General features: G+C 31.1%; 1 protein-coding gene across 1 annotated transcript; it reads right to left on the bottom strand.

Annotated features, from left to right (window-relative positions):
* Nucleotides 1–152: 152 nt before the first annotated feature.
* On the bottom strand, nucleotides 153–6,009 carry LOC132618820 (NAC domain-containing protein 21/22-like). The gene is made up of 3 exons (XM_060333829.1): nucleotides 5,711–6,009; nucleotides 2,691–2,968; nucleotides 153–868 (listed from the first exon to the last, which is right to left on the bottom strand). The coding sequence occupies exons 1-3, from the start codon at nucleotides 5,892–5,894 to the stop codon at nucleotides 299–301; spliced, it is 1,032 nt and encodes a 343-aa protein (XP_060189812.1). The 5' UTR covers nucleotides 5,895–6,009; the 3' UTR covers nucleotides 153–298.
* Between the last annotated feature and the right edge of the window lie 19,427 nt (nucleotides 6,010–25,436).

Raw genomic sequence — 25,436 nt, 5'->3', positions numbered from 1 at the left:
TTCTTAAAAGTTGATATCAGTTACGAAAAATTCTATGTATATATTTGGGATGGTAATATACGTAGGAATGAGATGCAATCATAAAACATGTAAATATTCACCCATGGAGAATTATTCCAATCTAGGAGACAGTTATATACATTAACCAGTAGTGATAATTCAAGGAAATGACATTGGATCTTACATATATATTTCTAATGAAAGGTTACAATAATATATACTGATAATGACTTAAACAAGACTCTCATCCCACATCTAATTTTGAGTACAAATATTTAACATATAGTTCTCTCAAAAATCAATAATTGTTCCACATTGTAGGCAAGCCCACCTCAGACAAGAAGCTAGTTCCAGAACTTCCTTCCCCAAAGCTAGGAGAATCATCTCCTCCTTTTATATTCACAATATTTTGGCCAGGATTAATATTACTACTACCAACTTCCATAATATTCCTGGTACTCAAATGGCTTAACACAGCTTTAACAACTTTGTTATCACACGAAGAGGATGTCGCAGTGGCATTTAGGTAATTTCCAATATCAGCTGGAAAACCACCGTATGGGGCGGTAATAGGGGTAGGTCCGGTGGTGGCGGTGGCGGTGATAGGGTGGTGGTGGCAATGGGAGCTAAAAGTTGGGTTAGGGTTGAAAATGGAGAAGCAGGGCACTTGCTCATAATATAATTCATTCATATTAATATTGTTGTTAGGCTGTGTTTGGTCGAAAGTGATGTAAGGATCCATTAATGGTGGTAGAGATGAAGAACTTATTGTATCGTTATCATGATAGATATTGCTGCTTCCAGTTCCTTGTTTGGCAGCAAGTAATTCTTTGTTCTTGTTGAATACTCGACATAATACCCAATCCTCCTGTTTGACAACATGCACCAAAGGTCAGCATACGAAAAGAGAAAAGTTCAAGTTTTATGCACTAATTATTGAAAAAGAAAGGTTTTCATATGAAAAATATTACACAATGAGTTTTAATATTCATCACTAAATAATTGATGCTTTATAAGAAAAGGGTTAAAAGGGAAAAAGTTTATTTTTCTTGAAAGATTGTGACGTGCTTAAGGACAAGGGATTAGGTAATTAGGTTGTGTTGTTATCTAAAAAATGAAAAATAGAATTTATTCTGATTAATCCTAGATTGTGAAAGAATTATGAGATAATTTTCATATCATTGGAGCACTGATTACTAGCATATCATATCACAATAATTGTAATAGATATGTCTAACCAAATTTGACATCATTAACTAATAAAATGTTTTACAAAATCTTTCAAAGATCTCAAGGAATCAAATTCAATAATCAAATTAGAACATAATATTCTACAGTATCATTTTTTCCTACTACTTATTCCATACATAATTTAGATTAATATTCTAAATGTCATATCTAGTCAAAGATATATAATCCTACAAAGTGAAATGACCAAGGTACTTAACCTTTGTATAAATTAGTTGGGCAAGTTGGTCAACTACTAATAGATTTTTTAAAGATAAAATAATTCACATATTTGTCATAACTCATAAAACCATATGCTTAATATGATAGAAGAAACTTCCGATGATTGTTACAGTTGAATATAAAAAGAATCCAATTAGAACTTAAGCGCATTCATAGCGATTGGATTGATCATCAACTATATATAAGTAGGCCGAAAGAAAAGGAAAATTTAGACAATTAAGCCAAAAGTTCATTGTCAAGGGCCATAAATATAGCAACAGTCATACATTATCTACAGGCACATACTTATATTTTGCATCACGACAAATTCTTGCTTATTTCCCAATTTCTCAGATCAAATTAAACAAATTGTAAATGAATGGACAGTTCTTTCAATTGAATTATCTACTTTTTTTTTAATTTTCATAATATAATGTAATTAGTGAACTTTTTTATGGACCTAAATGCTGCAAGTCGTCAAAGTGATGTTGCCAGTAGATATTCATTTTTTTTAGATTAATCAAAACATTATCCTTAATTTCAGTTTAGATGGAGATATTTAATTCATAATTAAGTTTTATGAATTTCTAATCATTAAGCTTAAATGACCTGTTTTAATTGTCTTTGAAATAATCCAAGGCTTATACCTAGACAGGTGCGAGTTCGTCTTATAGCCCCAAGAATTTGAGATATATAAAATCTCCGATCTCTTTTTATTGTTCCATTACCAACCAACTACATTCATATGACCAAACAAAGAGTTAGATACTTATTTTAGATTATATCAAAGAGTTAGATACTTATTTTAGATTATATCAAAGAGTTAGATACTTATTTTAGATTATATCAAAGAGTTAGATACTTATTTTAGATTATACAGAAATATTATTGAATTTATTTGCCTCTTTTAAGTAAAACTTTACCTACTAGATCTTTAACACAAAAGCCAAAAGATAATCTAAAATGCACTTTCCCAGAAATAATGTAAAGTGGTTTAATTTAAGTATACTTTAGCTTAGTTTATCATGTCAATTAGTATTTCCATTTTTTTCAGGTCATCAATCAATGCTCATCATGGCTATATTGATCTGGATGTGTAAACATTTTTACGTTGTTTAGTGCATAAAAACTTCATACTAAATATTTTCAACACTTCGATTAATTAATAGCATGCTAAATCTATCCAGATAATAAAAGAACTTCTTAAATTAATTGTAGTGAAAAAAAGTTAATATATGTACCTTGAGAGAAGAAATTTGAGGACGAGTGTTAATTGGACCTTCAAGGCGAAACTCATGCATGACCCACTCACTTTTTCTTCCTTTAGGTGCTCTGCCTTGATAGAAAACTAGGGTTTTCCTCATTCCCACAAGGCTTCCTTTTCTGATGATAGCCCTATCTTTTCCGGTGGCCTTCCAATATCCCGACGTGGTGGCCCTGTTTGTTCGGAGCCCTGTCGCATATTTCCGATCACGTTGGCTGTAGAAATACCATTCTTTTCCTCCAACACACGCCGCCTCTGTAAATATATATTAACGTTGAGATGATCACACTATTCAATATAGTATTATAGCAGGTAAGAGTTTTTGGGTTCAAATTAGCTAAAATTTCATATGTTTTGACCCACGAAAAAGAATCAGAACCACACTGAGGAATTGTAACGAGAATGATATGATTAAGCCATTAAAATAGTACTATCTCTAACAATTTAAGAATTTACACGAGGGGGTTAACACAATTCAACATGACATTGCTGATAACTAAATCATTCTGGGCAATCATACTAAGTTTCACTTTATTACAAGAAAAAAGCAAAAATATAGAGAGAAAACTTAGAATCACATGTGAGGAAGCATGCTGAGAATACTTGATTCAGTAATTAAAATTGCTTTCTAACAGTTTAAACTTTTAGATGAGACGGTCATATTATTTATCTTGGTATCTCTGGTAAACTTTTCTAGGCAATCATACTAAAGTTTCACAATGTGGAAGTGTGCTAAGAATAACATGATTAATTAAATAAAAATGTGCTCCATCTAACATGAGTTTAAGCTTTTAAACGAGACAGTCACACAATTCAACATGATATATATACTTTTTGGTAAATTCTTTATAGACAATCATACTAAGTTTCACAATGAGATGCATGAACTATTAAAAAGAAGATAGGATTGAGTACCATAAGAAACAAAAAATTAAAGGATCAGAAAATGAAAGGAAAAAAGAATATGTCGATATCAGTATTATCGAGAAGAAGATGATGATAAAGAGGAGGGGGACCTGTTTGGTTTGAAAAAATGGCCATTGTGGCACCACCATATATCATGACTCACCCATTTTGTCCACTTTTTATGGATGGGTGAAGTGCTAAAATCTCTATCCCAAATGGAGAAAATCAATTAATGGAGGGCCATATTTTTGCAAATGGCTTAGGTTAAAGATGTTGATGGGGAAATCAAGTTCAAAGCACCACAATACATAGTTCCTTTGAAAATAGAAATGTAAAAGAAAGTAGTATTCTTACAATTAAGGAATTAAGTTGATGATGTCGACATTAAAGAATACTAGGTGATTTCTTCTCATCCGTACGATACTCTTTGGTGGGCAAAGTTAATTCGACTAAGTTCATAGTGTATCTGCTATATCCTAATACTAGCACATGTATCTCGACTAATTTTCTTAGATATCTGTTATCTCCTACCAACACGAATACCAGATACCATTATCATGTACCTATATTGGGTAGTAAATAGCAAATACCTAATTAAAATTAGTCGAAACACGTATAAACAAGTTCGAACAGCATAGTCATAATTTCTTTTTGACAACGTTGACTACATAGCTTTGGAATTACACGGGGTAAAATTATGACCAGAATTTGTACTTAATTTCTTTAATTTGGAGCATAAATTTACACGCGTGTGGTTGACATGACAAGCCACCAGGTAGATAGATTGTTACTTAAGGGATATGACATGTTATGTGTTTAATTAGTTTTTCTCTCTATCGCTTTCACCATCTTTTGCTTGAGGACAATATGCCAATACTGTCAATTTATTCAAAAGTTAATTGAATGAGAAATCTTATGAGACCATTAATTGGTATACATCCATTAAATCGTTTATGTATACATCCAAATATTAGTTCTCTATGAATACTTACCAGTTTGAAATTGATTTTTCTGTATCTATATAAGTACTTAAAACACTTCGTTCTTCAATGGGTGAGTATACTGGAGGAGCATTTTTAATCATATCCTTTAAAAGAAATATCAGATCGTCTAATAAATAGGAAAAACTATAAACTAGAACCAAAAAAAGGAAGAAAAAAGGAAAAAGAAGTCCTCCGATTGATGTGACGGATTAATGCAACACCAACCGATATAAGAACATTATTCTTCTCTTTATTTTTTATTTTTTTTATCTTCTTTTTTCTTTCTGATTACTTGGAAAATGAGTTGCAGAAGACCATAGGGGTCTTTTTCTTCTATTTTTGTATGTTAATTTACGTTTTATTAAATAAGCACTGCCATTAATTATATGATGGTTGGGGTCAAAGAGGATTCATTCGAACCTTCTTAGCTGGAAAAATCATATTGGTTAAACTTTTCTTATATATATATATATATATATATATATATATATATATATATATATAATAGATGATTAACCCCTTAATAGATATACTTGCCCCTACTCTTTGCAGGAACATGCTAATTAATGTTCTTTGGTTACTTATTTTTAATAATTTAAAGACTTTGGATTAGACCGAAAAGTCAAGCTATATTGGGGAAAAACGAAAATTATTTTTGGGAATTCAATCTCGAAACAATATAGTTAAGTGTTAATAATGCTAAAGAAGTAGACAGTTTAATTTTTCCAAATAAAACTAACCACAGTTCCTAGCAGTGTAAGATTCTTATCCACGAAAAATAGCAACAAAGAAAATGAAAACTTTATGCATGACTTTTAGACCAATCCGGTAGCTATCACTTCATCTACAGCCAAATAAGGCAAACCAAAAATTAGACCAAACAAAAATTCATTAATAAAAATAAATCTCCATCACAGTTGCTGAAAATCCAATAACCCCTAATCAGTACACCTTATGAGGTTGGAAAAAACACAGAAGTAGGTTAAGCTGTTTTGTTTTTTTCTTCAATTTAAGATGAGAATTTGATGACATATGTAAAAATAAACCTGAGCTTCTTTTAGCTGCTGTGGAACAATTAGGAGATTCTCTAAAAGAAATACAGACGTACCAGGAATCTCCCAAGGTTCGGATTTGTTAAGGTCAACTTCGATGAGAAGAGGATGTTGTTGATGATCAGAGGAAACAACCTTGTTCATTAAGTAATCACAAATAAGTTCTTCATCTCTTGGATGGAATCTGAATCCTGGTGGTAATTTTGATTCCACCATGCTCAAACTGCTGCTGCTACTCATTTTGAAGAGAAAAAACAAAAAAGAAAAAGAGGTGAAGTCTATGAAAGTCTATGTTCAAATGGTGGAGCTGGTAGAAATAAGGATATGAGAATTCCCTATAACAACACCAAATGGTACTCTAGCTCATCTATATATAAGCACTAGTTAATAGTCACTCTCTTTCATTTTATTATTTTATATGACGGTATTTGACTGAATATGAAGTTTTGCAAGAAAGTAATAATTTTTTTTGGGCATATATTGGATATACCCTTAATAGGGGTGGAGCTACAACATTAAGTACGTTTGGATAAACTTAGGGGCGAATTTAGGTAGGAAAAATGGGTCACGTGAACACATGGTCACCCGACTAAACTCAGTATATTATGTATATAATTCTTAAAATATATCTAATATTAACTGAAGGAACACATAGTCAAACAAGATTGAGTGGAGCACTTGTTAAGTGTTGGGTTTAACTCCTTAAGGTCGCAAGATCAAACCCAACTAAATGCACTTTTGCGACTTTTTTTTTTAAAAAAATCTTAGCAAGCAATGCCGAACCCATCCTCTCGAAATCCTGAATTCGCCTCTACTTAATAGTTTTTGCATAGACCTTGTTTTTGTATTAGAAAATTTATTAATATGTTTAAATGTTTAATTTCAAACCTAATAACTAAAACGAGCTATAAGTTCGGTGGTAAGTTCAAAACACATAAATTTCAAATCCTAGCTAGCTTCACTTCTGACCAGGGGCGATTTTAAGTACTAAAATCGGAGCACGTGAATATATGGTCTCTCCGTAAAACTAGGTATTTTACGTATATATTTTCTAAAATTAGTTATAAAACTATCTGATGAAACACATGCTACAAAAAGGCTAAATGGTGCACTTGATTGAAGGTTGAGTTATTTACTTAGAGGGCTGGTAGGGATCAAGTCCCACTTAATACATTTTTCCCTTGTTTTTTTTTAGTGGTGAACCTATGTTCCAGAAATCCTAGATTCGCCTCTGCTTCTGACCCTTAGAACTTGTAATCCTACATGATATTTCTGTGATTGACTAATAAAAGCGTGTCATTAGAGTAAAACAAGAAGATTAAAATTAAAGAAATTCTAAATATTTAACGTGTCAACTTTTCCTACATTCTAAAAAAGAAAAAAAATCATATAAAATAGACAATATGGAGCAGTGACGAAGACCTATTATAATTAACTATTATTATTATATATCTGTTGAGTCTGTAATTAGTAGGAAAATACATTCTTTTGTTAATATCTTTTTAATTTTGAAACTAAAATAAATCAAGTGGTTAAGTCAACCAATAATTCCGTGTGGTTTGAATTTCGAAGAGGATTCTTTGCCCCACGTATGATGATTACGTGGCTTCGCCAATGGTTGCTTACTTGCTGACGTCTTCCTTGATATTCTGAGTCATTGCCTTTGTTGGGAATTTAGATTGATTCTTGGCCAATCTGTAAAATAATCCAAAGTTCTTCCTGAAATTAGCTAGCCAAACTTCTTTTCTAAACATGTTTGCTAATTTTGCTGATTTTTACCAGTATCCATACCTACGCTATGAGCGGTCGATATTCGTAACAAATTGCATACATCAAATTATTAAATACATAAAATTATAACATTTGAGACTTCAAACTTAACACTCCCCCCCCCCCCCCTCCCCAAAACCTCCCCACGCGCACTCCCCACTCCCTCTCAATTTTGTTTTATTTTATTTTATTTTTAGCTGTATCTTTTATTTATGTGGTCTTATCAATAGATAGAGTTTTGCTCACGTAATTTCTCATATCAAACTCAAATAGTCTATCCTTTTTTTTTTTTTTTTTTTCTGTAAATTTGATTTTACTTTTTCCTCTTTCTTTTTATGTTCTTATAATACCATATGGGGTATTTTTTAAAGCAAATACAAAATAATTAGTTTCTTATCTTGTAACATTTTCACTTGAAATAGCATTTTTACTAAACTTTCTAATAAATCCATACTGTAGGTTTCTTTGGGATTGACCATTTAAAACATTTAGCATCTGTTTCAGGAAACAACTTAAATTTAAAAAACTTTTTTTTCAAATTCAAGAATTCAATATTAATATATATAACAAAACTAAAGAATTTTGTTGTTGAAATTATTAACATAACAACATTTTGATTTAGTAAAAATAATTTTGAAATATATCCAATTTGACATATTTTAACCAAGTAAAGATAACTATTAAACATAATAAAGCTTTTAACATCAGCAACCATGGTATTGATATTTTTATTCAACCATTAATGTTAATAGAATAATGAGAAGACCATATAGCAATATACACGGAAACAAAGAAATTTGTTGTTGAAATGAAAATAAATTTACACAACTATAAATAACAACTCTATAAAAAAAATACCATTTTCTCTGCTTGTCTCATCTCCTTTTGTTAGATCTCCTACACCGAAAGAGAAAAGTACTCTTCGCTGCCTTTTGTTGTGTCATTGTGCCTCTACTTCAATTTTTCAAATTTGAGTACAGAAAAATAGAGCACTATTCAATTTTTTTTTTTTTTAAAAAACATTCATAAAATGAGGAGCGAGAAACATTCATGAGAGAGAGAGAGATAGAGAGAGAGAGAGAGAGAGAGAGAGAGAGAATTAGCAGATTTAATATACAGTCATATAGATTAACTAATAAATTTGTCCGCACTTCGCGCGGTTATAAAATATCTTAATTTAATTTTTACAAAATAAAATTTTAAACATTCGAGTGCTTAAAATATCTAAATATTCTTTTAGTGTTCAACTCCAAATATATAGGATTTATCGAGTTTTAATTTATTTTATTATTAATAATTATTTTTTACATTTTTTGTAACTTTGAATTGCCTGAGAGTTTATGGCCTTCTGAAGATGGTTTTTGCATAGTTGAAACTACTTTGTTTATTTTTGTAAAAGAAAAATGAAAGAATATCATTAAAAAAATGAAGCTCTCTATGTATGTATGTATATAAATTACATTTTTTTTCTTTGTATATCTAAAATTTATGTACATTTATACGTTTAAAAAAGTAGAAGAAGATGCATCTTAGGTAGACGTATAGTTCGACTTATCAGATACATGAGGTTCATGTGGTATTTTCTCATTCCCTCCCCTGATATCCCCCGTTTCGCGCAAGAAAGATAAATTGAATCATCAAAAATCTGGAGCGTGAAGTGCAATTAGATCTATTTTTTAGGGGATTCATATTATTATTACCAATTAAAACAATTTATGATTGGTTTGGTTGGACTAAACAAGTAAAAATATCCAAGCTCCATCTAGAAAAAAATCTAATAGGATTGGTAAGTTATCTATGATTGCTATTCATATTTTTTAAAATATAATGTTTCCTTTGTATTTAAATATATTTTTTTTTCTTCAAGTAGAGAGTTTTTTTTTTTTTTTTTAAATTATTTCACCATTTTTAACAGTATAAAAACAACAATAGTAAAGAAGACCGCATGAAAAAATGAATAACCATAACCAATTCTTAGGCTCCAAAGTCATCGAATCAGTATGGATCTCTTCTCCAATTTCAGTTTCTCAAGATGATTCGAGGAACAAAAATTTAAGACATACAAGATTAAGTGATTCATAATAGAAGTTAGGTAAAATAACATAATAAAGATGAGTGCACATACTCAAAGAAACTATATGGTAGACATCTATAATTAAAAATGGTACACCTTTTGAAGATCTGATTTGACATACATAAAAACATCCATTTTTGCCGTGTCCAATAGAGTTCCTTGAACATCATCTACGCCCAAAATATTTTCCCTAGCAATGCTTACTGAAAACACTAAGTGCTTTATAAAAATAATGGAGGGGAATGCCAAAAGATAAAGTAATAACAATATTAGAGACTGTTAAGCTTTCTGCAATCTATATATAATATAAAGCTAGACATAGACAATCCTATGTGGCACCTCTCAATGACCTCCAATGATATTTATCTTTTTTCTCCTTTTTTTGGCCTTTTTCCCCATTTTTTTCCATTTATGTGCTATATTAAAAAGTTCAAAATGTCATTTATGTGTTATGTAAATAGATGCTTCAAAATAAATGACTTGTAAATGAGTGATTTAATTCTCTCTATGTAACATTGTGTACATATTCTTAATCTCAAAAATAATTTCTTTCACTTAAACATTCGTCTTCCTTCTCTTTCTTACCGTTTCTTACACACAAACAAAGAATCGGAAGTGATAAACTTTGACATTTTCTTCTTATTTAATTTCTCCTATTAAATATATGTTTAATTCTTTCTTCAACTAATGAAGATTGTAACGTCTAACATAATGGAGCAATTACTTACATCATAACAAATATGTAATTTTTTGAATTCCAGTCCATGAAACGAGGGCTCTTCACATATGAAGCAATCCTTCATTAAATAGCAACCCTCTTGCTCTCTCATTTGTGCAATCTTACCTTTCATCCCATTTTCTTCTTTATAATTTGTTTTGTGTATTTTGTTGATATGTACCTTTGGACACTACAAAATTCAGAAGAAGTTTTACGATATGGCTTCTTATTCCATTGTTATAACTTACTGTGCACTTCATTTTCCGAAATTACATTGGTATGGATTTTTATTCCATTTGTTATTCCTACTGTGCATTTCATTTTCTGAAATTATCACGACTGGATTAATTAAAATTAATAATATTGCTTTTCTTCTTTGTTGTATGTAGGTTTTAGATGCACAGATAATTTGTCACGGTTACTAAGTCGCTACCGGTCAAAGATGCATCTGCTCAAATATTATCATCTCGGAAGGCGCTAACTTCCAACAAGTGGAACAAAGAACTCTTAAAAGTAAGCTCTATGCATAAATCACGCATATCTAATCAGAGGTTTTTCTCTCTCACATAATATACAGTAAGCACAATATTTCTGTCCCTTTTTTTTTTTTTAATTATAATCCTTTGCGCTCATATGTATCTTTTGTATGGTTCCTTCAAATAACTAATTGAAGTTTTTATGAAATTATTTCATTAGATGTTTTACAACGTCAATTACTAAAGTATTTTTGTGATGATTCCTAATCATGTTTTTCTATAGATTTCATTTATTGGATGATGAATATTGTTCACGAAAAGTAGGCAACTGAAACTCTTGGGATCTCCCTATAGCCTTGAAGAGCGACAAACAAATCATATCAAGTATTGCTAAAATGTACGTTTGTGTTTTGACCACTTTGAAATATTTGAAATTAGTATGTGGATAGGCAGAGTACAATTTTATTATGGTTGATAATTGTTAAAATTGCCTGAATATTTACAAGGAATGAGCACCATATACATATTGTGCTTATATGATTAAATATTATCACTAGGTGTATGAGAGGTTGTGAGTCCTAATTACTTTTAAATTATAATTAACTATAAAGCTAAATAAAGAGTAATGGTCCTTCCTACCGTGTCTTTCAGTTGATTATTGAACATGAACATCAAATTAGTTATCTAGATGAAGCATTACAACTACTCAAATTTTCATAGTTTAGTTTATGCAGAGTTGTTGAGAAGGAACACTTAGTAGATAAAATTTATAAGGAGCCGAAAACGATATCCAATTTATTGCCATCAACACTGATAATCATGTCCTCTTCTGAATGGTGGTAATTAAAAAATAATGAACTATAAATCTTTTTTCTCTTCATGTATAATTAACGGTAAATCATATCTTTTCCTCTTCATATATATCATCAATGCTTTATTTCCAACAGTGTATTTACTGAGTAAAAGTTTTGACATGAGCTAACAGTTACACATTTATATTGTTCGTTAACTTATGTTACACAAGATGTGAGAAAAATAATATATGGTGATAATATTCTGCTCAGATTGCAAAGAATTGACTTCTAATCATCTTATTATAACTTGAGATGAGAACCAGAATCTTGAAAATCACAACGCTCGAAGTAATCAAACTTTAGGCATCTCATGAAAAATTTGTCCTCCGCATTCTACTCAATGCTAGCTGGGTTCAAATATTTGACGGCATCTCTACCGGGAGTATTGTTTGAAGCTTTAATGGTAAGAGCATTCCCATAATACAATATTTATTAGGTTACTTAATACAAAAAAAAAATTAATAGAATTTGGAGGTTCGTTCCCGTTATTACATTTCTATTTCAATATTTTGTATGAATCAAAGTTTGTTTTTTTTTTGTTTTTTTTTAATGTTTAGCAGTTTAACTTTTTTTTTTTTCGAAATAAATGGTGTTCTTTCATCTAAAGTTGTCTTAAAATTTAATACATGTTTTGGTTTGGATATCCAATGGAGCTTTCATGCATATATATATTTTTAGTTGTCATATACGTTCTAATATAATGCTAAATGTCTTAAAATGAATATTAGGTTGAGGATTTTGCATGTAGTTAATTCGTGAGAACAATTATGCTATATAGCTTGCGTTTTTTTATTAATTAAATCTCTGTATTCTTAGTAATGTATGCTGATGTTAACATTTTTTTTCATTGCAAGCTTCGGGAAATTTGAATGTGAATGGTTTTCTTAAATAATTAATAATGAATAAATGAGATAGTCAATGGGACTGTCTAAATCAATTGGGCCTAGACTTTATTTAAGAAACTAATAAATTTGATTCTCTCTGCTAGACATATTTTCTTTGGTTCATATAAAAATGTTGTGTGTTAAATTTTTAGCGTTCCTTTATCCTGTGAGTGAAAATCGACATTGTGCAAATGTTTGATTGGTGTTCTTGTGTCGTTTTAACACATGTTTTACTAACTCAATTTTTTTTGTTTAGTCTATGTTGAAAATCTTTATTTTCCATTTTTTTTAACATTCAACTCTTGAGTACATTTAGACCTGATCATGTATTTTGTTACATAACTAAATTAAGGCTAATGATATTCTAAATCGCAAAAAGCTTTTGTATCAAAAATATTGTTTTGAATTGCTTAGCATGATGTGAATAACATGACCATCATTTGTGTTGTTATTTAAAATAATACATTAGAAAATTAATATGGCATTTGGCAAGTGGATGCAACAATTAAATTTAATATGCTCAAATGAGCAACATCATATTTTGATGTGGTTAATTTGTTTTTTAGTATTATTCGCACAACGTGCGGGTCATTACACTAACATTGAGGAGCTGAAATAAAATTTGAATCTAATGTGATGTGTGAACATATCCACATGAAGTTGAGTTTTTGTGGTTGTGTGGTACGTGGAATCAATTGTCAATTGGCAATTTTGGGATTTTTATGTATTTACTTGTGTAGTCAATTTCTTTCAATAATTGTTCTTTGTATTTCTTCTACTGGATCTTTTAGCAATAAAAAATTTTATGTACTATTTTGCTTTGCAGCTAGAAGATTGAGATATTATTTGCTTTCAAAAATTCCTTTGAAACTAAGACAATAAACAATATTACTTCCCAGAGATTCCTTCATTTTTGGAGTAACGTCCACAATAATCATCAGGTTTGTGATACATCCTCTTATTGTGATATTAGCTCCTGAGTATAAAAGACCGTATAATATGTGAAGAAGTAGTGGAAGCTACATATACTATAGGAAAATGTTTGTCTGTAATAAGACTGATCCAAAAAAAAAAAATGAGAATATAAAATTTATAATATGCCACACATGGTTTAGACACGTCTATTTCTATTATCTCTCTCCTCTTTTTTTTTTTTTTTTTAAACGATCCGCGCATCGCGCGGGTACGTACACTAGTGAAGAATACGAAAGATAGGGGTAATTAAAATTGAAACATTTCTTCATACATTTAAGTGAAATAAGTAGAAAATTTGTGCACGCTTTTAGAGAAATTTACTAAGAGCAATATGTTGGATGAACATAATGAAAGATCAATGGCCAAGAAAAAGGAGAAAGTAGATAAATAGAATCCTTTGTCATAGAGAAATGCTACATTACTTTTATGCCTAACTTTAATATGCAATACCAAATCTTGTTCTGAAAAAATCTCTCCTCACGAGACATCCTTTTCATTCTTGCAAATATTATTCACTCACATGTAATCCAAATGATATTCCTACAAATATATTGAAATTATTTCAATCAAATTCAACATAATTTCACTACAATTAATTAAATAAAATAAATACTCAGCAAATACTTCAAATATCATACATCACAAAAGAAATACTCAAAAGACCAATACTTGAAATCTCTACCTGTGAAATTTTGGGCTTTTGCTATAAGATTGAAGACTTTAAATGATGATCTCTTGGTTCTGTACAATACATTATATCTAAAAGCTAAAAGAACAATTATCAGAAATTGTTGCTCCCACACGCACACGCAAGTATACGTGGTCGTACAAGTAATATAGACTGTTAAGTCCAGATATCGATCCCACAGAGACTTAGATTCTACTGTTAAACTAATTCAAATTCAAATGAAACTATTCAAGAAAGTGAAAATCAAGATTGTTTGTTGTACTAAACTAAAACTGAAAAGTAAACAATTTGTGATGGGTGTTTTTATGACTGGGACTATGTTGACAAAGATTGTAAGAATTTTCAGATGAGAGAAAGATCTAGGGTTATGGCTTTCGACAATCCAGTTGATCTTCAGACAATTCCACCTATTTTATTTCCTGGGTTACTAGTTAACGGGTTAATTATGCTTTATGATATTCTCTCGAACTACTCACAAGCTTGTAGATGTTACTATAACGCCTATATCTCTATGGTCATCAGAGGTAACAAGAACGCATTTATTTTTCCGTATTCAACTAAGTAGGGCTAAAGGGTATATCTCTATCCTCATTAGCGAAACGATTAAATCGAATAAACTCTATTTATTCTTATTACGTACGTGAATTCCCTTTCTCAAGTTCAATTCACGCACCACAGATAGTGTCTAACTATTGGCCAAATAATCAAACAATTAAAATCAAGAATAAATAAGCAACCCACAATATGGAAAATCAATAGATAATAATTGTCATCAAATCAACTTTCAAGTCTTTCGCCACAACCCTAGAATTAAGAGATTTAGCTACTCATGATTCGTTCATAGACAAAAGAAGCCATGAATAAACTAGGGTTGAAAAAGATGAAAAAATAAAATAACCTAGAGAGAGAAAAATGAGAACGGTGGCTTACAAATCCTTCAATAATCCCAGCACACCGTTCTCAGCTATTAAAACGTCTATATATAGGCTAGGGTAAAAATAACAAATAAGGAATCCAAATCCTAGTCTAATCGGGAGAACTTCCGCAGATCCCCGCTTTCCTTCCGCATCGCGGAAGGATCGCGCAGAGTACTGAGGCTTCTCGCTTTTCTTCCGCGATGCGGAAGGATCGTGAGATGCTGATGACTGAGTTGGTTGGTCCACTTTCTTCACGCGATGCAACTGGATGGCCTGATGTTCTGAGGCTTCCCGCGATGCGGAAGAAAAGCGAGGTTTCTTCGATTCAGTCTCCTTTTAGTTCATCCTTTTTGGTCTTCGACTCGCCCCTCATCCAATCGACATATGCTACGAATTCCAATCATTTTAAGCCCATTTTCCATCATTTGTCGTCATCGAACCTATACACATGAAATATAACGACATAAGTTCAAATACGACGGTTACTTCATGAATTAAGCGATAAAAGTCATAAGAGTAGGCCGTAATACGACACAAAACATGATATTTGTGCCAAATATCAGAAATCAAAAACAATTATCAAAAATCAAAAATCAAAAACTCCAACGAGAAGAAAAATCAAACAAAAACATTGCACCACATTTCAACTAATTAAATGTTGTAAAAAGGATGAGAAAAAAATTAAGCGAAAAGAAATTATATTGAGAGAGAGAGAGAGAGAGAGTAGAAGAGATGTTACTGGATCAAACAATTAACTGGACAACCATTACTTTTAACATGCTAAATAGAGTCCGAGGCACTAGCATGACGCTGATTAATTAGGAGGATTACGTGCTCATTATTTCCCCTGGCAAGCTAACAGTCTATGTGAATGTGAGTAGTGTAATATTTAGTGCTACTACTAATATTTATTAATAAATGCTAAATATAGGGAAATAAATGCTAATTGTTAAGTGCACGTACTAAATTTCTTGAACATTTTCACCAGTTGGGAGGAAGAGGAAACGATGTGATTAATAAAATTCAGAGGTGTAATTAATGGAATTATGAGAGTGAGTTTTTGGCTATCTAATTATATAATACATTAATTTTAAAGTGAGAAAAAATTTAAAAAAAAAGGAAAAAAAAGATAAATGGTATTCTAGTGCCTAGCTTTATATTATATATAGATAGATATAGATATATATTTTTATTGTGACATACAAATAGTACATATATGACTTCTATTACTATTTTATTTTCTTTAAATATAAAATGCTACTTTTCCACAGTTAAAACTTAAAATCCGTCATCATTTCTAAGTTTATGATATATAAGGGTCTTGACATCTCAACCTTGTTTAACATTATCTACATTTATTTTACGTGACATACATTACGATGCAAGGAATCATTTATTTTATTTTTTTATGTTATGAAATACAATAATTCTTAAGAACCCCAATTTATTTACTTAGTCATATTGTTTTAAAAGGAAAGGTGTTAGTTCACAATTCTAAATGTTGAAAACGAAGCAAGGAAGGGGCTAGACTAAAAATAGATGATTTGATTCTAATACTTTATACTTTCTTATTTTGTTGTTTTAGACGGAGGAAATGATAGATTATCTTAGTTTGACTCTAGAGAGAGGCGGAGGCATAGGGACGTCAGGGGTTTAATTGAACACCCTTCATTTAAAAATGTTATGATGTAAGTAGAGCAAAAGTAAACTTTTTTTTGCATATGTTGTATTCCCTTATTTAAATTTCCAATTCCATAGTGAATGAAGGCGTATCTATTTTATCTCTCATAACACCGATCAAATAACATTGTAAATTGAGCAAATATCATTAAGCATACCACTTTATGTTGGGAGGATAATCTTATGGAATTACTTATAGGGTTGTGGCAATATAATCTCGAGAGAGCTGTGCTGAGATGGATAGATTTTCTTTCACTATTAATTGAACATCTCGTGTTTCAGTTTATAAATGATAAAAATCTAAGAACGGAATCTTTAATGGATATAATACAGCGAATGTAATATAGAATATTGGGTGGGAAAAAGGTCGTGGCCTTGTGGGGGTAAAAAATGACAAGTAGAGTTGGCACCGAACCAAATTTAGCCTCCCTCTGATAATGAGGTTTCTTTATGATTACATATTAAATATAATTCAAAAGGCCCACCCACTGTACTTAACTGTTTAATGACGTGCCCATTGAAAGCATGACGTTTTGGACCGACCTGTTTTGGTACTAATTAGCATTTGTAATTGGAGCCCATTTCACTTTGAAAGTCCACATTGTAGGCCAATTTTGCTTCATTTTTTTAACCTTCAGTAGTGAGTCCCTTGATATTGGCAATGCTAAATTTGTTCCACAATTGACCATCTTTTTCAAAAGAATAATAGTAATGATTAATTTGGCCTTTCACTAGAGTTTCAGTAAAGAGTCAAAAGAGAGTACTCATATTCCATATTGTGTGGTACATTACCAAACTTTATACTCTCCAATAAAAGTGCGATTCCTTTGTTGTGTAGATGCACACTTCTTTTGCTCGTGTGAGAATGTTTTTCTGTCATGATTTCTCAACTCCTCTGCATTTTTCTTCTTAATTTAGGTTTTTAGCCTATGGTATTGTAGATCATATCAAAAAGGCATAGGAGGAGGGGTGGGGGGTGTAACAAAGCCTAACCTTAAAGACATAACACAAGATTGAAAAATTCAATCTTAAAAAATATTCTTAAGTAGCAAATTACCATATTCCTATCTCAAAACTAATAATTGTACAAATGAACTCACAAAAAAATCTGTCTTATCATATTTAGCCTTTATACAAAAAAGTTGATATTTATCCGATTGGAGCATTTCGCCCCTATAGCTCCGCCCTCGACTCTCTGAAGGTCATATTAAATGTCTTGTTTTGAGTGAACTATATAATGACACCAGGTGTTTGGATATTGGATAAGCATTTTTAGTGTACGGTTTTAGAGACATAATGCATAAGATTAAAGATACGTGTCCCAATAAAGTAAGAAAACTTTCGTCCATGTGGCCAGAAAACAATAGGAATCTAGTCAAAATTGCAAATGATATTTGAAGAGACTTGATGGGGTAAATTTTGATGATTGAAATAAGAGGAAAGTAAATCCTTTTAACTTAAGAAACAATTGAATCAATGGTCATATTTCAAAAGGATCCCTTTGGCTAATAAAGAGTGGAGTGAGTGTGTTTTGCAATAATAGCCATGCTCAAAGTAAACAAAGCATAAATATAATCCAAAAAAGGAAATTGTAAGGAGGAGAAGATAAGATAATGAAAACGACTGACCATCAAAGCATTATGAGTAAGCTAGCAAAGAGCAAACCGCATACTACTACTAGCCAATATTAATTTGGATGAGTTCTAGTTCTCCTTCTAGGGGCATATTTGATACTGCTTCTTTGATCACAACAACAATAATGTCACTAATTTGAGTATATCAACTATTTCTAACTCTTACATATCAATCTTGAGTCCCACCGTTATCTGGCACGTTTAAATGGATATGAGGTCGAATCATTTTTTAATCCGTTCTATAAATGCAAAGGGCAAAGAAGAAGAAAAATAATTATTTTTTGTCTCAAAAGAAAAACACGCGGTTTTATTTCATATCTAAAAGCCCTTCATGCATTACACAACTAGGTCATTTGTTGGGTATTACAAATAAATCTCTTGATAAGTATTAATTAATTCGCAATTTGGTGAAAATGGCATTTGGACTGCTAGCTATTAGATACAGATTAAAATTAACTGATAGTGAAATAATCCCTAGTGCTATGTATATGAATTAGGAATCCTATTTGGATATTCAGGAGAAGCCTTAGTGCAAAGATTATAGCAGCCACACACTTCTATTCATGCTTTGTGATCGTAGAACTGGAACATGATCAATTAATCATTGTAAAGCATGTCATCATAGTCAATGCCATAATAATCAGGGGCTTGTCATAATATCACGAAGACGGACCAATGTGGAAATATTGTCAAACAAAGTAGAAAAAATATATATTTTTAAATTTGTTTTAAAGAAAGCTTATGGTATATAGTTATTATTCCTACTTTAATTAGCTATTCTTTGTGAAATTCGAGCCCTGAAGCATATATGGACTATATTATATCAGCTTTTAAATAAATCCTAAAGTTATGAGATAACATGCCCACAGATTCAAGTCATCAACTGAAACCATAAGAAATATTTTTAACAGTTCCGGAACCCTACGTAATACAGACAGTGATTGGAAAATTAAACAAGTTTGTATACATTTTAAAATTTATAAAAGAATAAGCTTAAAAGCTACTACTCCCTCTGGATAAAAAAAAGAGTTCACTTAGTCATTTGCACACTCCTTAATTGACTAAACTATCCCTAATTAAATAAACATTGAGATTTGATCACATAACAGTTATAAGGTCAAATCTGAAAAAATAAGGTTAATTGTTTCTTGATTTCATAAGTGGATACTTTTTTTACCCCTAAAAAAAAAGGCTAAGTGGACATTTTTTTTTTTTATCCGGAGGGAGTATTAAACTATTAGGAGTACAAATAAGAGCTCTCAAATTCATACTTTGCCAATTTTTCTTTTTCTGGTCAAATTAAGTTCCATCATATATTTGGTAAAAAAGAGGTCTGTTAGAATAGTGTTGAATACGTCTTCGTCTTAACTGTTTTCTTGGAAAAGTCAAAAAGATTAATGTTCCTTTCTTTAAAAAGAGTTGCTTATGAAACACTCAAAATCTCAAACGTATATGTGATTTGGATCATATTGGAAAAGATAGTCATGAATATCATAATGAAAGATTAATTTGAAACAATAACTAAATAACAAAGCTTTTTTGATCAGATAACTCGATACTCTCTAAGCCTAGTCCCAAATTCTAAATGTAAAGACCTTTACATTTTCTCTTATTACGTGTAGTCGAATATTATGTTAAACTTATCACCTATATATTAATAAGTGAATAAATCTCGCCTACTCATAAGTAAAACTCTATATAAAAATAAAAGTAAAACTCTTTATAAATTGATAGCATCTCCCTATCCAAACAAGGGCGGATCCAAAATGTTGGTTACAGTTTCACATAAAGTAATAACTTTTACCCAATTTATATTAAGAAATAAGTACTAAATATCTGTAAATATTCGACCATATGAACTCAGTTATTTTTGTAGTATTATCTTGAGATTGCTGTAAAAATTCATAAACGATAAATCCCGAATTTGCGGTTGGTCGTGCCTATCCGGTAGGGCTACTAGTCTTCATGCACCACCTTTCTGTAGCTAATTAAACAAACAAAAAAATGTCGCTACACTTATTTAGCGACATATAAGCAATGAAGTAGTACTTTGTAGTTAATTTCAGTTTTTTTTTTATAATTTAAAGCCGCAAAGATCTTATTATTCAAGAATTCTGGATAGACTTCATTAGCAAACACCTGATAAGATTCAAGCCATTTTCATCCAGCTACATGTTGAAAACGAAAATTGCTACTACTATAAACGAATCCCATAACATAACAGTTCAATTTTTTATAGCGACTGTTGAGAGTTGGAAATGCAGGTTTTTGTATTTTTGTACCACGTTCTTTGAATCGTTTGAATCTTTTTCCTTTTCTTGTGATAGCAACCTCCTAAGTAATCCTGTTTAAAATAGTAACTATAATCTCTCTCCTAGTGGAATTTCAATAGTAGTATCATTCTTTCTTACTGATAATATTTGATTGTCCCCACTCCCACCAACTAATGAACCAACAACTGTACTAAACGATATATAATTATTCACACCTTCACGTGTGTCCACTCCAAAAGGAGACACCTGTTAATTCCATTTTCTTCATATGTCTAAATCAAAAGTCTCTCAACATTAATGCTCTAACGGCGAGCACGGGGTTTCACTTTGGACCTTTGAATCATATCCTCTCTAGAAAAGCTGAGTTTGAGGTGACTGATTTATTTTTTATTACTCCCTTCGTTTAAAAAAATTAATTCTTTTCGTTTTTTCATAGTCAAATAAATTTTTCATATATCTTTTAAAATTTTATTTATAGTGATTTATAGTATCTTTTATATAGTTTTTAAATATGTAAATTTTATTTCAAAAAAATAAAAAATTCTTTGTTAAATTACACGACCAAAATTAAAAAATTTGACTCTCAAAAATAAAAAATGTCAATCTTTTTTATACAGAACGAGTAGTGATTAGGCTGATTTGTCAAAGTTTATATGGCTTGAGTTATGATCCGCTTGTTGATTAGATATCATGAATTGAAATATATAGCTGACTCATTAAGAGCCCGTTTGGCCATAAGAATTATTCACTTTATTCACAATTTTTTTTTTTTTATTTTTTTCTGGAATCAGCGTTTGGCTATGAAAATTTCAAATACAACTTGAAGTTATATTCCGGAATTCCAAAAATAAGAAAAACTTGTTTTTTAAAAAAATCACTTTTTTCACAACCAAAACAACTACATTTCAACAAAAAATATAATTTCAAAAATTATGGTCAAACACAACTCCAACTCCGACTCTAAAATTCCAAAAAAAGTTGTTTCTATGGCCAAACGCCTACTAAGCTATAGGAGGTCAAAACGGAACTTTTTGGCCCTTTCTTTAATACATCTATCATTTCGGAGTTTTATTTGAAAATCCACAACAATGTTTTTCAATTACAGTGATTAAAAAGTAGCTATTTGTGAAATTTTACCTATCAAAACGAGTCGAATGTGTGATCTGAAAATCGAAATATGAAATCAAATTTGGAGATTAGGAATAATATAATTGGAAGTTGAACCTAACCTATTTTCATCCAAGCAAACTTTGGACAAGCTGTGACCTATTTATTGATTTAGCCCATCTTGATGCATCCGAGTTTAACCACACATGCCTATTTTGCACATCTAATTTCAACCCTTTTTCATGTGAAAGTTTTTTGCTTAATGCAAAATAAGGGGAAAATCGTTAACAGTTTAAAGCTCAGTGGGAATATGTACAAAATATTCTAACCAACCGTTGATTAAGGTTTGATTTCCTAATAATAATAGAAAATGGAAGGGAGAATTTGATAATGAGACAGAATTGTTAGGTTTAAAGATAAATACAATTAGGCCTGTCTCCATCATTCCAACATCATTACACATACGCAAGTCCAGAAGACTTTGTGTGCATCGGCTTGGCAGAATATAAGCCAAATATAAGCAACAAAATCATTGGTCTGAGAATTACCATTTTTATACCTGCACTAATAAAACTGCCCGCGCTTCACGCGGTAATTAAAATATTAATTTTTTTTTAAAAGACTAACAACTAATCATGAATTTAGATGTTATCTTCCATTTATATGAGAACTAGCAAACTATGCCCGTGAGATGTACGGGATTCAACATAATTAATTTGGTTACTCAATTTAGTTAGTCTTTATATCTTGTGCAAAGAATACTGTGATTTTTTGTAGTGAGTCTCCATTATTTTTTTTCTTTTCCTCTTATTTGTTGTTGCTGTGTTCGCCCCTCTTGGACACTTATATATATTAGAAATTTTTAGTAATACGGCCAAGTAATATGAGACAGAGGGAATACTTCATTTATTAATTCTTAAAGAACGTGAAAAGTCAAAAGTGAACAAGTGCACGGAGGAAATAAATGTGTCGGAGAATTAAAATTGAAGTGCATACGTGTATACATTAGAAGAGAATAAATATTCACTACTATGACATATGTCCACGTAGGATAAAAAAGTAGTTGGTTAAAGTGTACAATCAAGTAATATGGGACGAAGGGAGTACTTCATGTATTAATTCTTAAAGAACGTGAAAAGTCAAGTATAGTAATGTGACCAAGTAATATGAGATGAAGGGAGTACTTCATTTATTAATTCTTAAAGAATGTGAAAAGTCAAGTAATGCGGCCAAGTAATATGGGACGGAGGGAGTACTTCATTTGTTAATTCTGAAAGAACATGAAAAGTCAAAAGTGAACAAATAAAAGTGCACGGAGGAAATAAATATGTGTCGGAGAATTAAAATTGAAGTGCATACATGTATACATGAGAAGGGAATAAATATTCAGCAAGAACGTGAAAAGTCAAAAGTGAACAAGTAAAAGTGCACAGAGGAAATTAATATGTGTTGGAGAATTAAAATTGAAGTGCATACCTGTATACATGGAACAAGTAAAAATGCACAAAGAAAATAAATATGCGTCGGAGAATTAAAATTGAAGTGCATAAGTGTATACATGAGAAGAGAATAAATATTTAGTACTATACATATGTCCACGTGGGATTTATTAATTCTTAAAGAACGTGAAAAGTCAAAAGTGAACAAGTAAAAGTGCATGGAGAAAATAAATTTGTGTAGGAGAATTAAAATTGAACTGCATACGTCTATACATGAGAAAAGAATAAATATTTAGCAAGAACGTGAAAAGTCAAAAGTGAACAAGTAAAAGTGCACGGAGAAAAAAAATGTGTCGGAGAATTAAATTGAAGTGCACACGTCTATACATGAGAAGAGAATAAATATTAAGTACTATGACATATGTAAATATTCAGCAAGAACGTGAAAAGTCACAAGTGAACAAGTAAAAGTGCACGGAGGAAATAAATGTGTCGGAGAACTAAAATTGAAGTGCATACGTGTATACATGAGAAGAGAATAAATATTCAGTACTATGACATATGTCCACGTGAGATTTATTAATTCTTAAAGAACGTAAAAAGTCAAAAGTGAACAAGTAAAAGTGCACGGAGAAAATAATTTGTGTAGGAGAATTAAAATTAAAATGCATACGTCTATATATGAGAAAGGAATAAATATTCAGTAAGAACGTGAAAAGTCAAAAGTGAACAACTAAAAGTGCACGGAGGAAATAAATAACAACAACCCAGTGGAATCCCAACGGAGGAAATAAATGTGTCGGAGAATTAAAATTGAAGTGCATACGTCAATATATGAAAAGGGAATAAATATTAAGCACTATGACATATGTCCACGTGGGATAAAAAAACAGTTGGTTAAAGTGTACAAGTTATATAGCTTTTGGTACAAGCATTCATTCCGTGTACAATTTGTAAAGCTTTGGGTACAAGTAGGTATTGCGGTGTTGGTCTCTCTTAGCCACTTATATATAATAGAAAAGTAAATATTAAAAAGATAACATGTGTTTGGATTAAATCGTAAACCAGCCTGGTGTAACACCTCGTGCATTCGGGCTAAGATTTGACTCGTAAGATGGGGGTATAATGAACCCAATTTGAGTAGTGTATAAATGGAGTTTGAAACCCAATCAAGACATGGGAAGAGTCCTTGAGCAAAGTAAAGTCGGAAGCTACCCTACAGAGCGTGTTTTCAAGTGAGTTTGCACCATATCTCAATTAAAATGAGTATACGGAAAACTCTGTAAGGAATTTGGGAAAATTTCATTCTTGAAAGTTGTAGATCTTTGAAATACCTTTCCAACGGTATATTATAGAAGTCAAACAGACATCTGTACAAAAAGTTATGCCTGTTTTACTAAAACAGTGTTTTGTCGATTTACGGTGAAATCTATGGGCCATAAAAATTATATGGGCCGTAGATTTGGGCCGTAAAACTGGTCCAGAAAGCCCAAATCACTGTCATTGATTTACGGTGGGATCTAAGGTCCGTAAAACTTTTACGGGACGTAAAATAGGGCGTAAAATGGGTCCGACAGCAATTTTAAAACTTCGTTTTAAGGCTTTTTCACTTCATTCTTCACACCCCCAAGCCCTAGAACGACCTTCTATTCTCACCCATCATCAAGAACACCAAGGTAAGCCTATTCTAATCATTCCAAGTCAATTCAAATACATATCCTTGTAATCTAAACAAGAAATCATCATTCCTAAACTAGGGTTTTCAAGAAAACTCATCTCAAGGTTCAAGAACTCAAGATTTTGGAAATCTTCTTCAAAGTTAAAGTATTTAATTCAAGTTTGGAGCATTACCAGGTATGTAGAGTTACTATCTACGTGTGGGAACATCATTGTTCTTCCCCACGCCTCATAATCCATAAATTATTATTATTTACGAAAACTAGGGTTTCTATACCATGCTCATGATAACCCTAAGTCCATGTCCATGATTATATTATGTATGAATTGTTATAATTCCATCATTGAGTTCTTAATATTTCTTTATGATTATTAAGAATCTGTCTGTAATCTATGAAAAACTCATATATCCCATTCCATGGGTTCATGCATGCTAGTTTATGATATATTATGCTATTTTCAAGAAAATACTATACATGTTTTACAAATTCATGCAAGCAAGCTATAATTCATGATATCCATGTACAAGCAAGTTATATTCATGAAAACCATGGGCAGCAAGTGCCACTTATTTTACATGTCCATGTTTTTGGGAGTTGCTTTAATTACCGAGGAG

Source organism: Lycium barbarum, chromosome 11 (assembly GCF_019175385.1).
Source record: "Lycium barbarum isolate Lr01 chromosome 11, ASM1917538v2, whole genome shotgun sequence".
Lineage (NCBI taxonomy): Eukaryota > Viridiplantae > Streptophyta > Magnoliopsida > Solanales > Solanaceae > Lycium > Lycium barbarum.
This window is presented reverse-complemented; position numbering and strand designations above follow the sequence as displayed.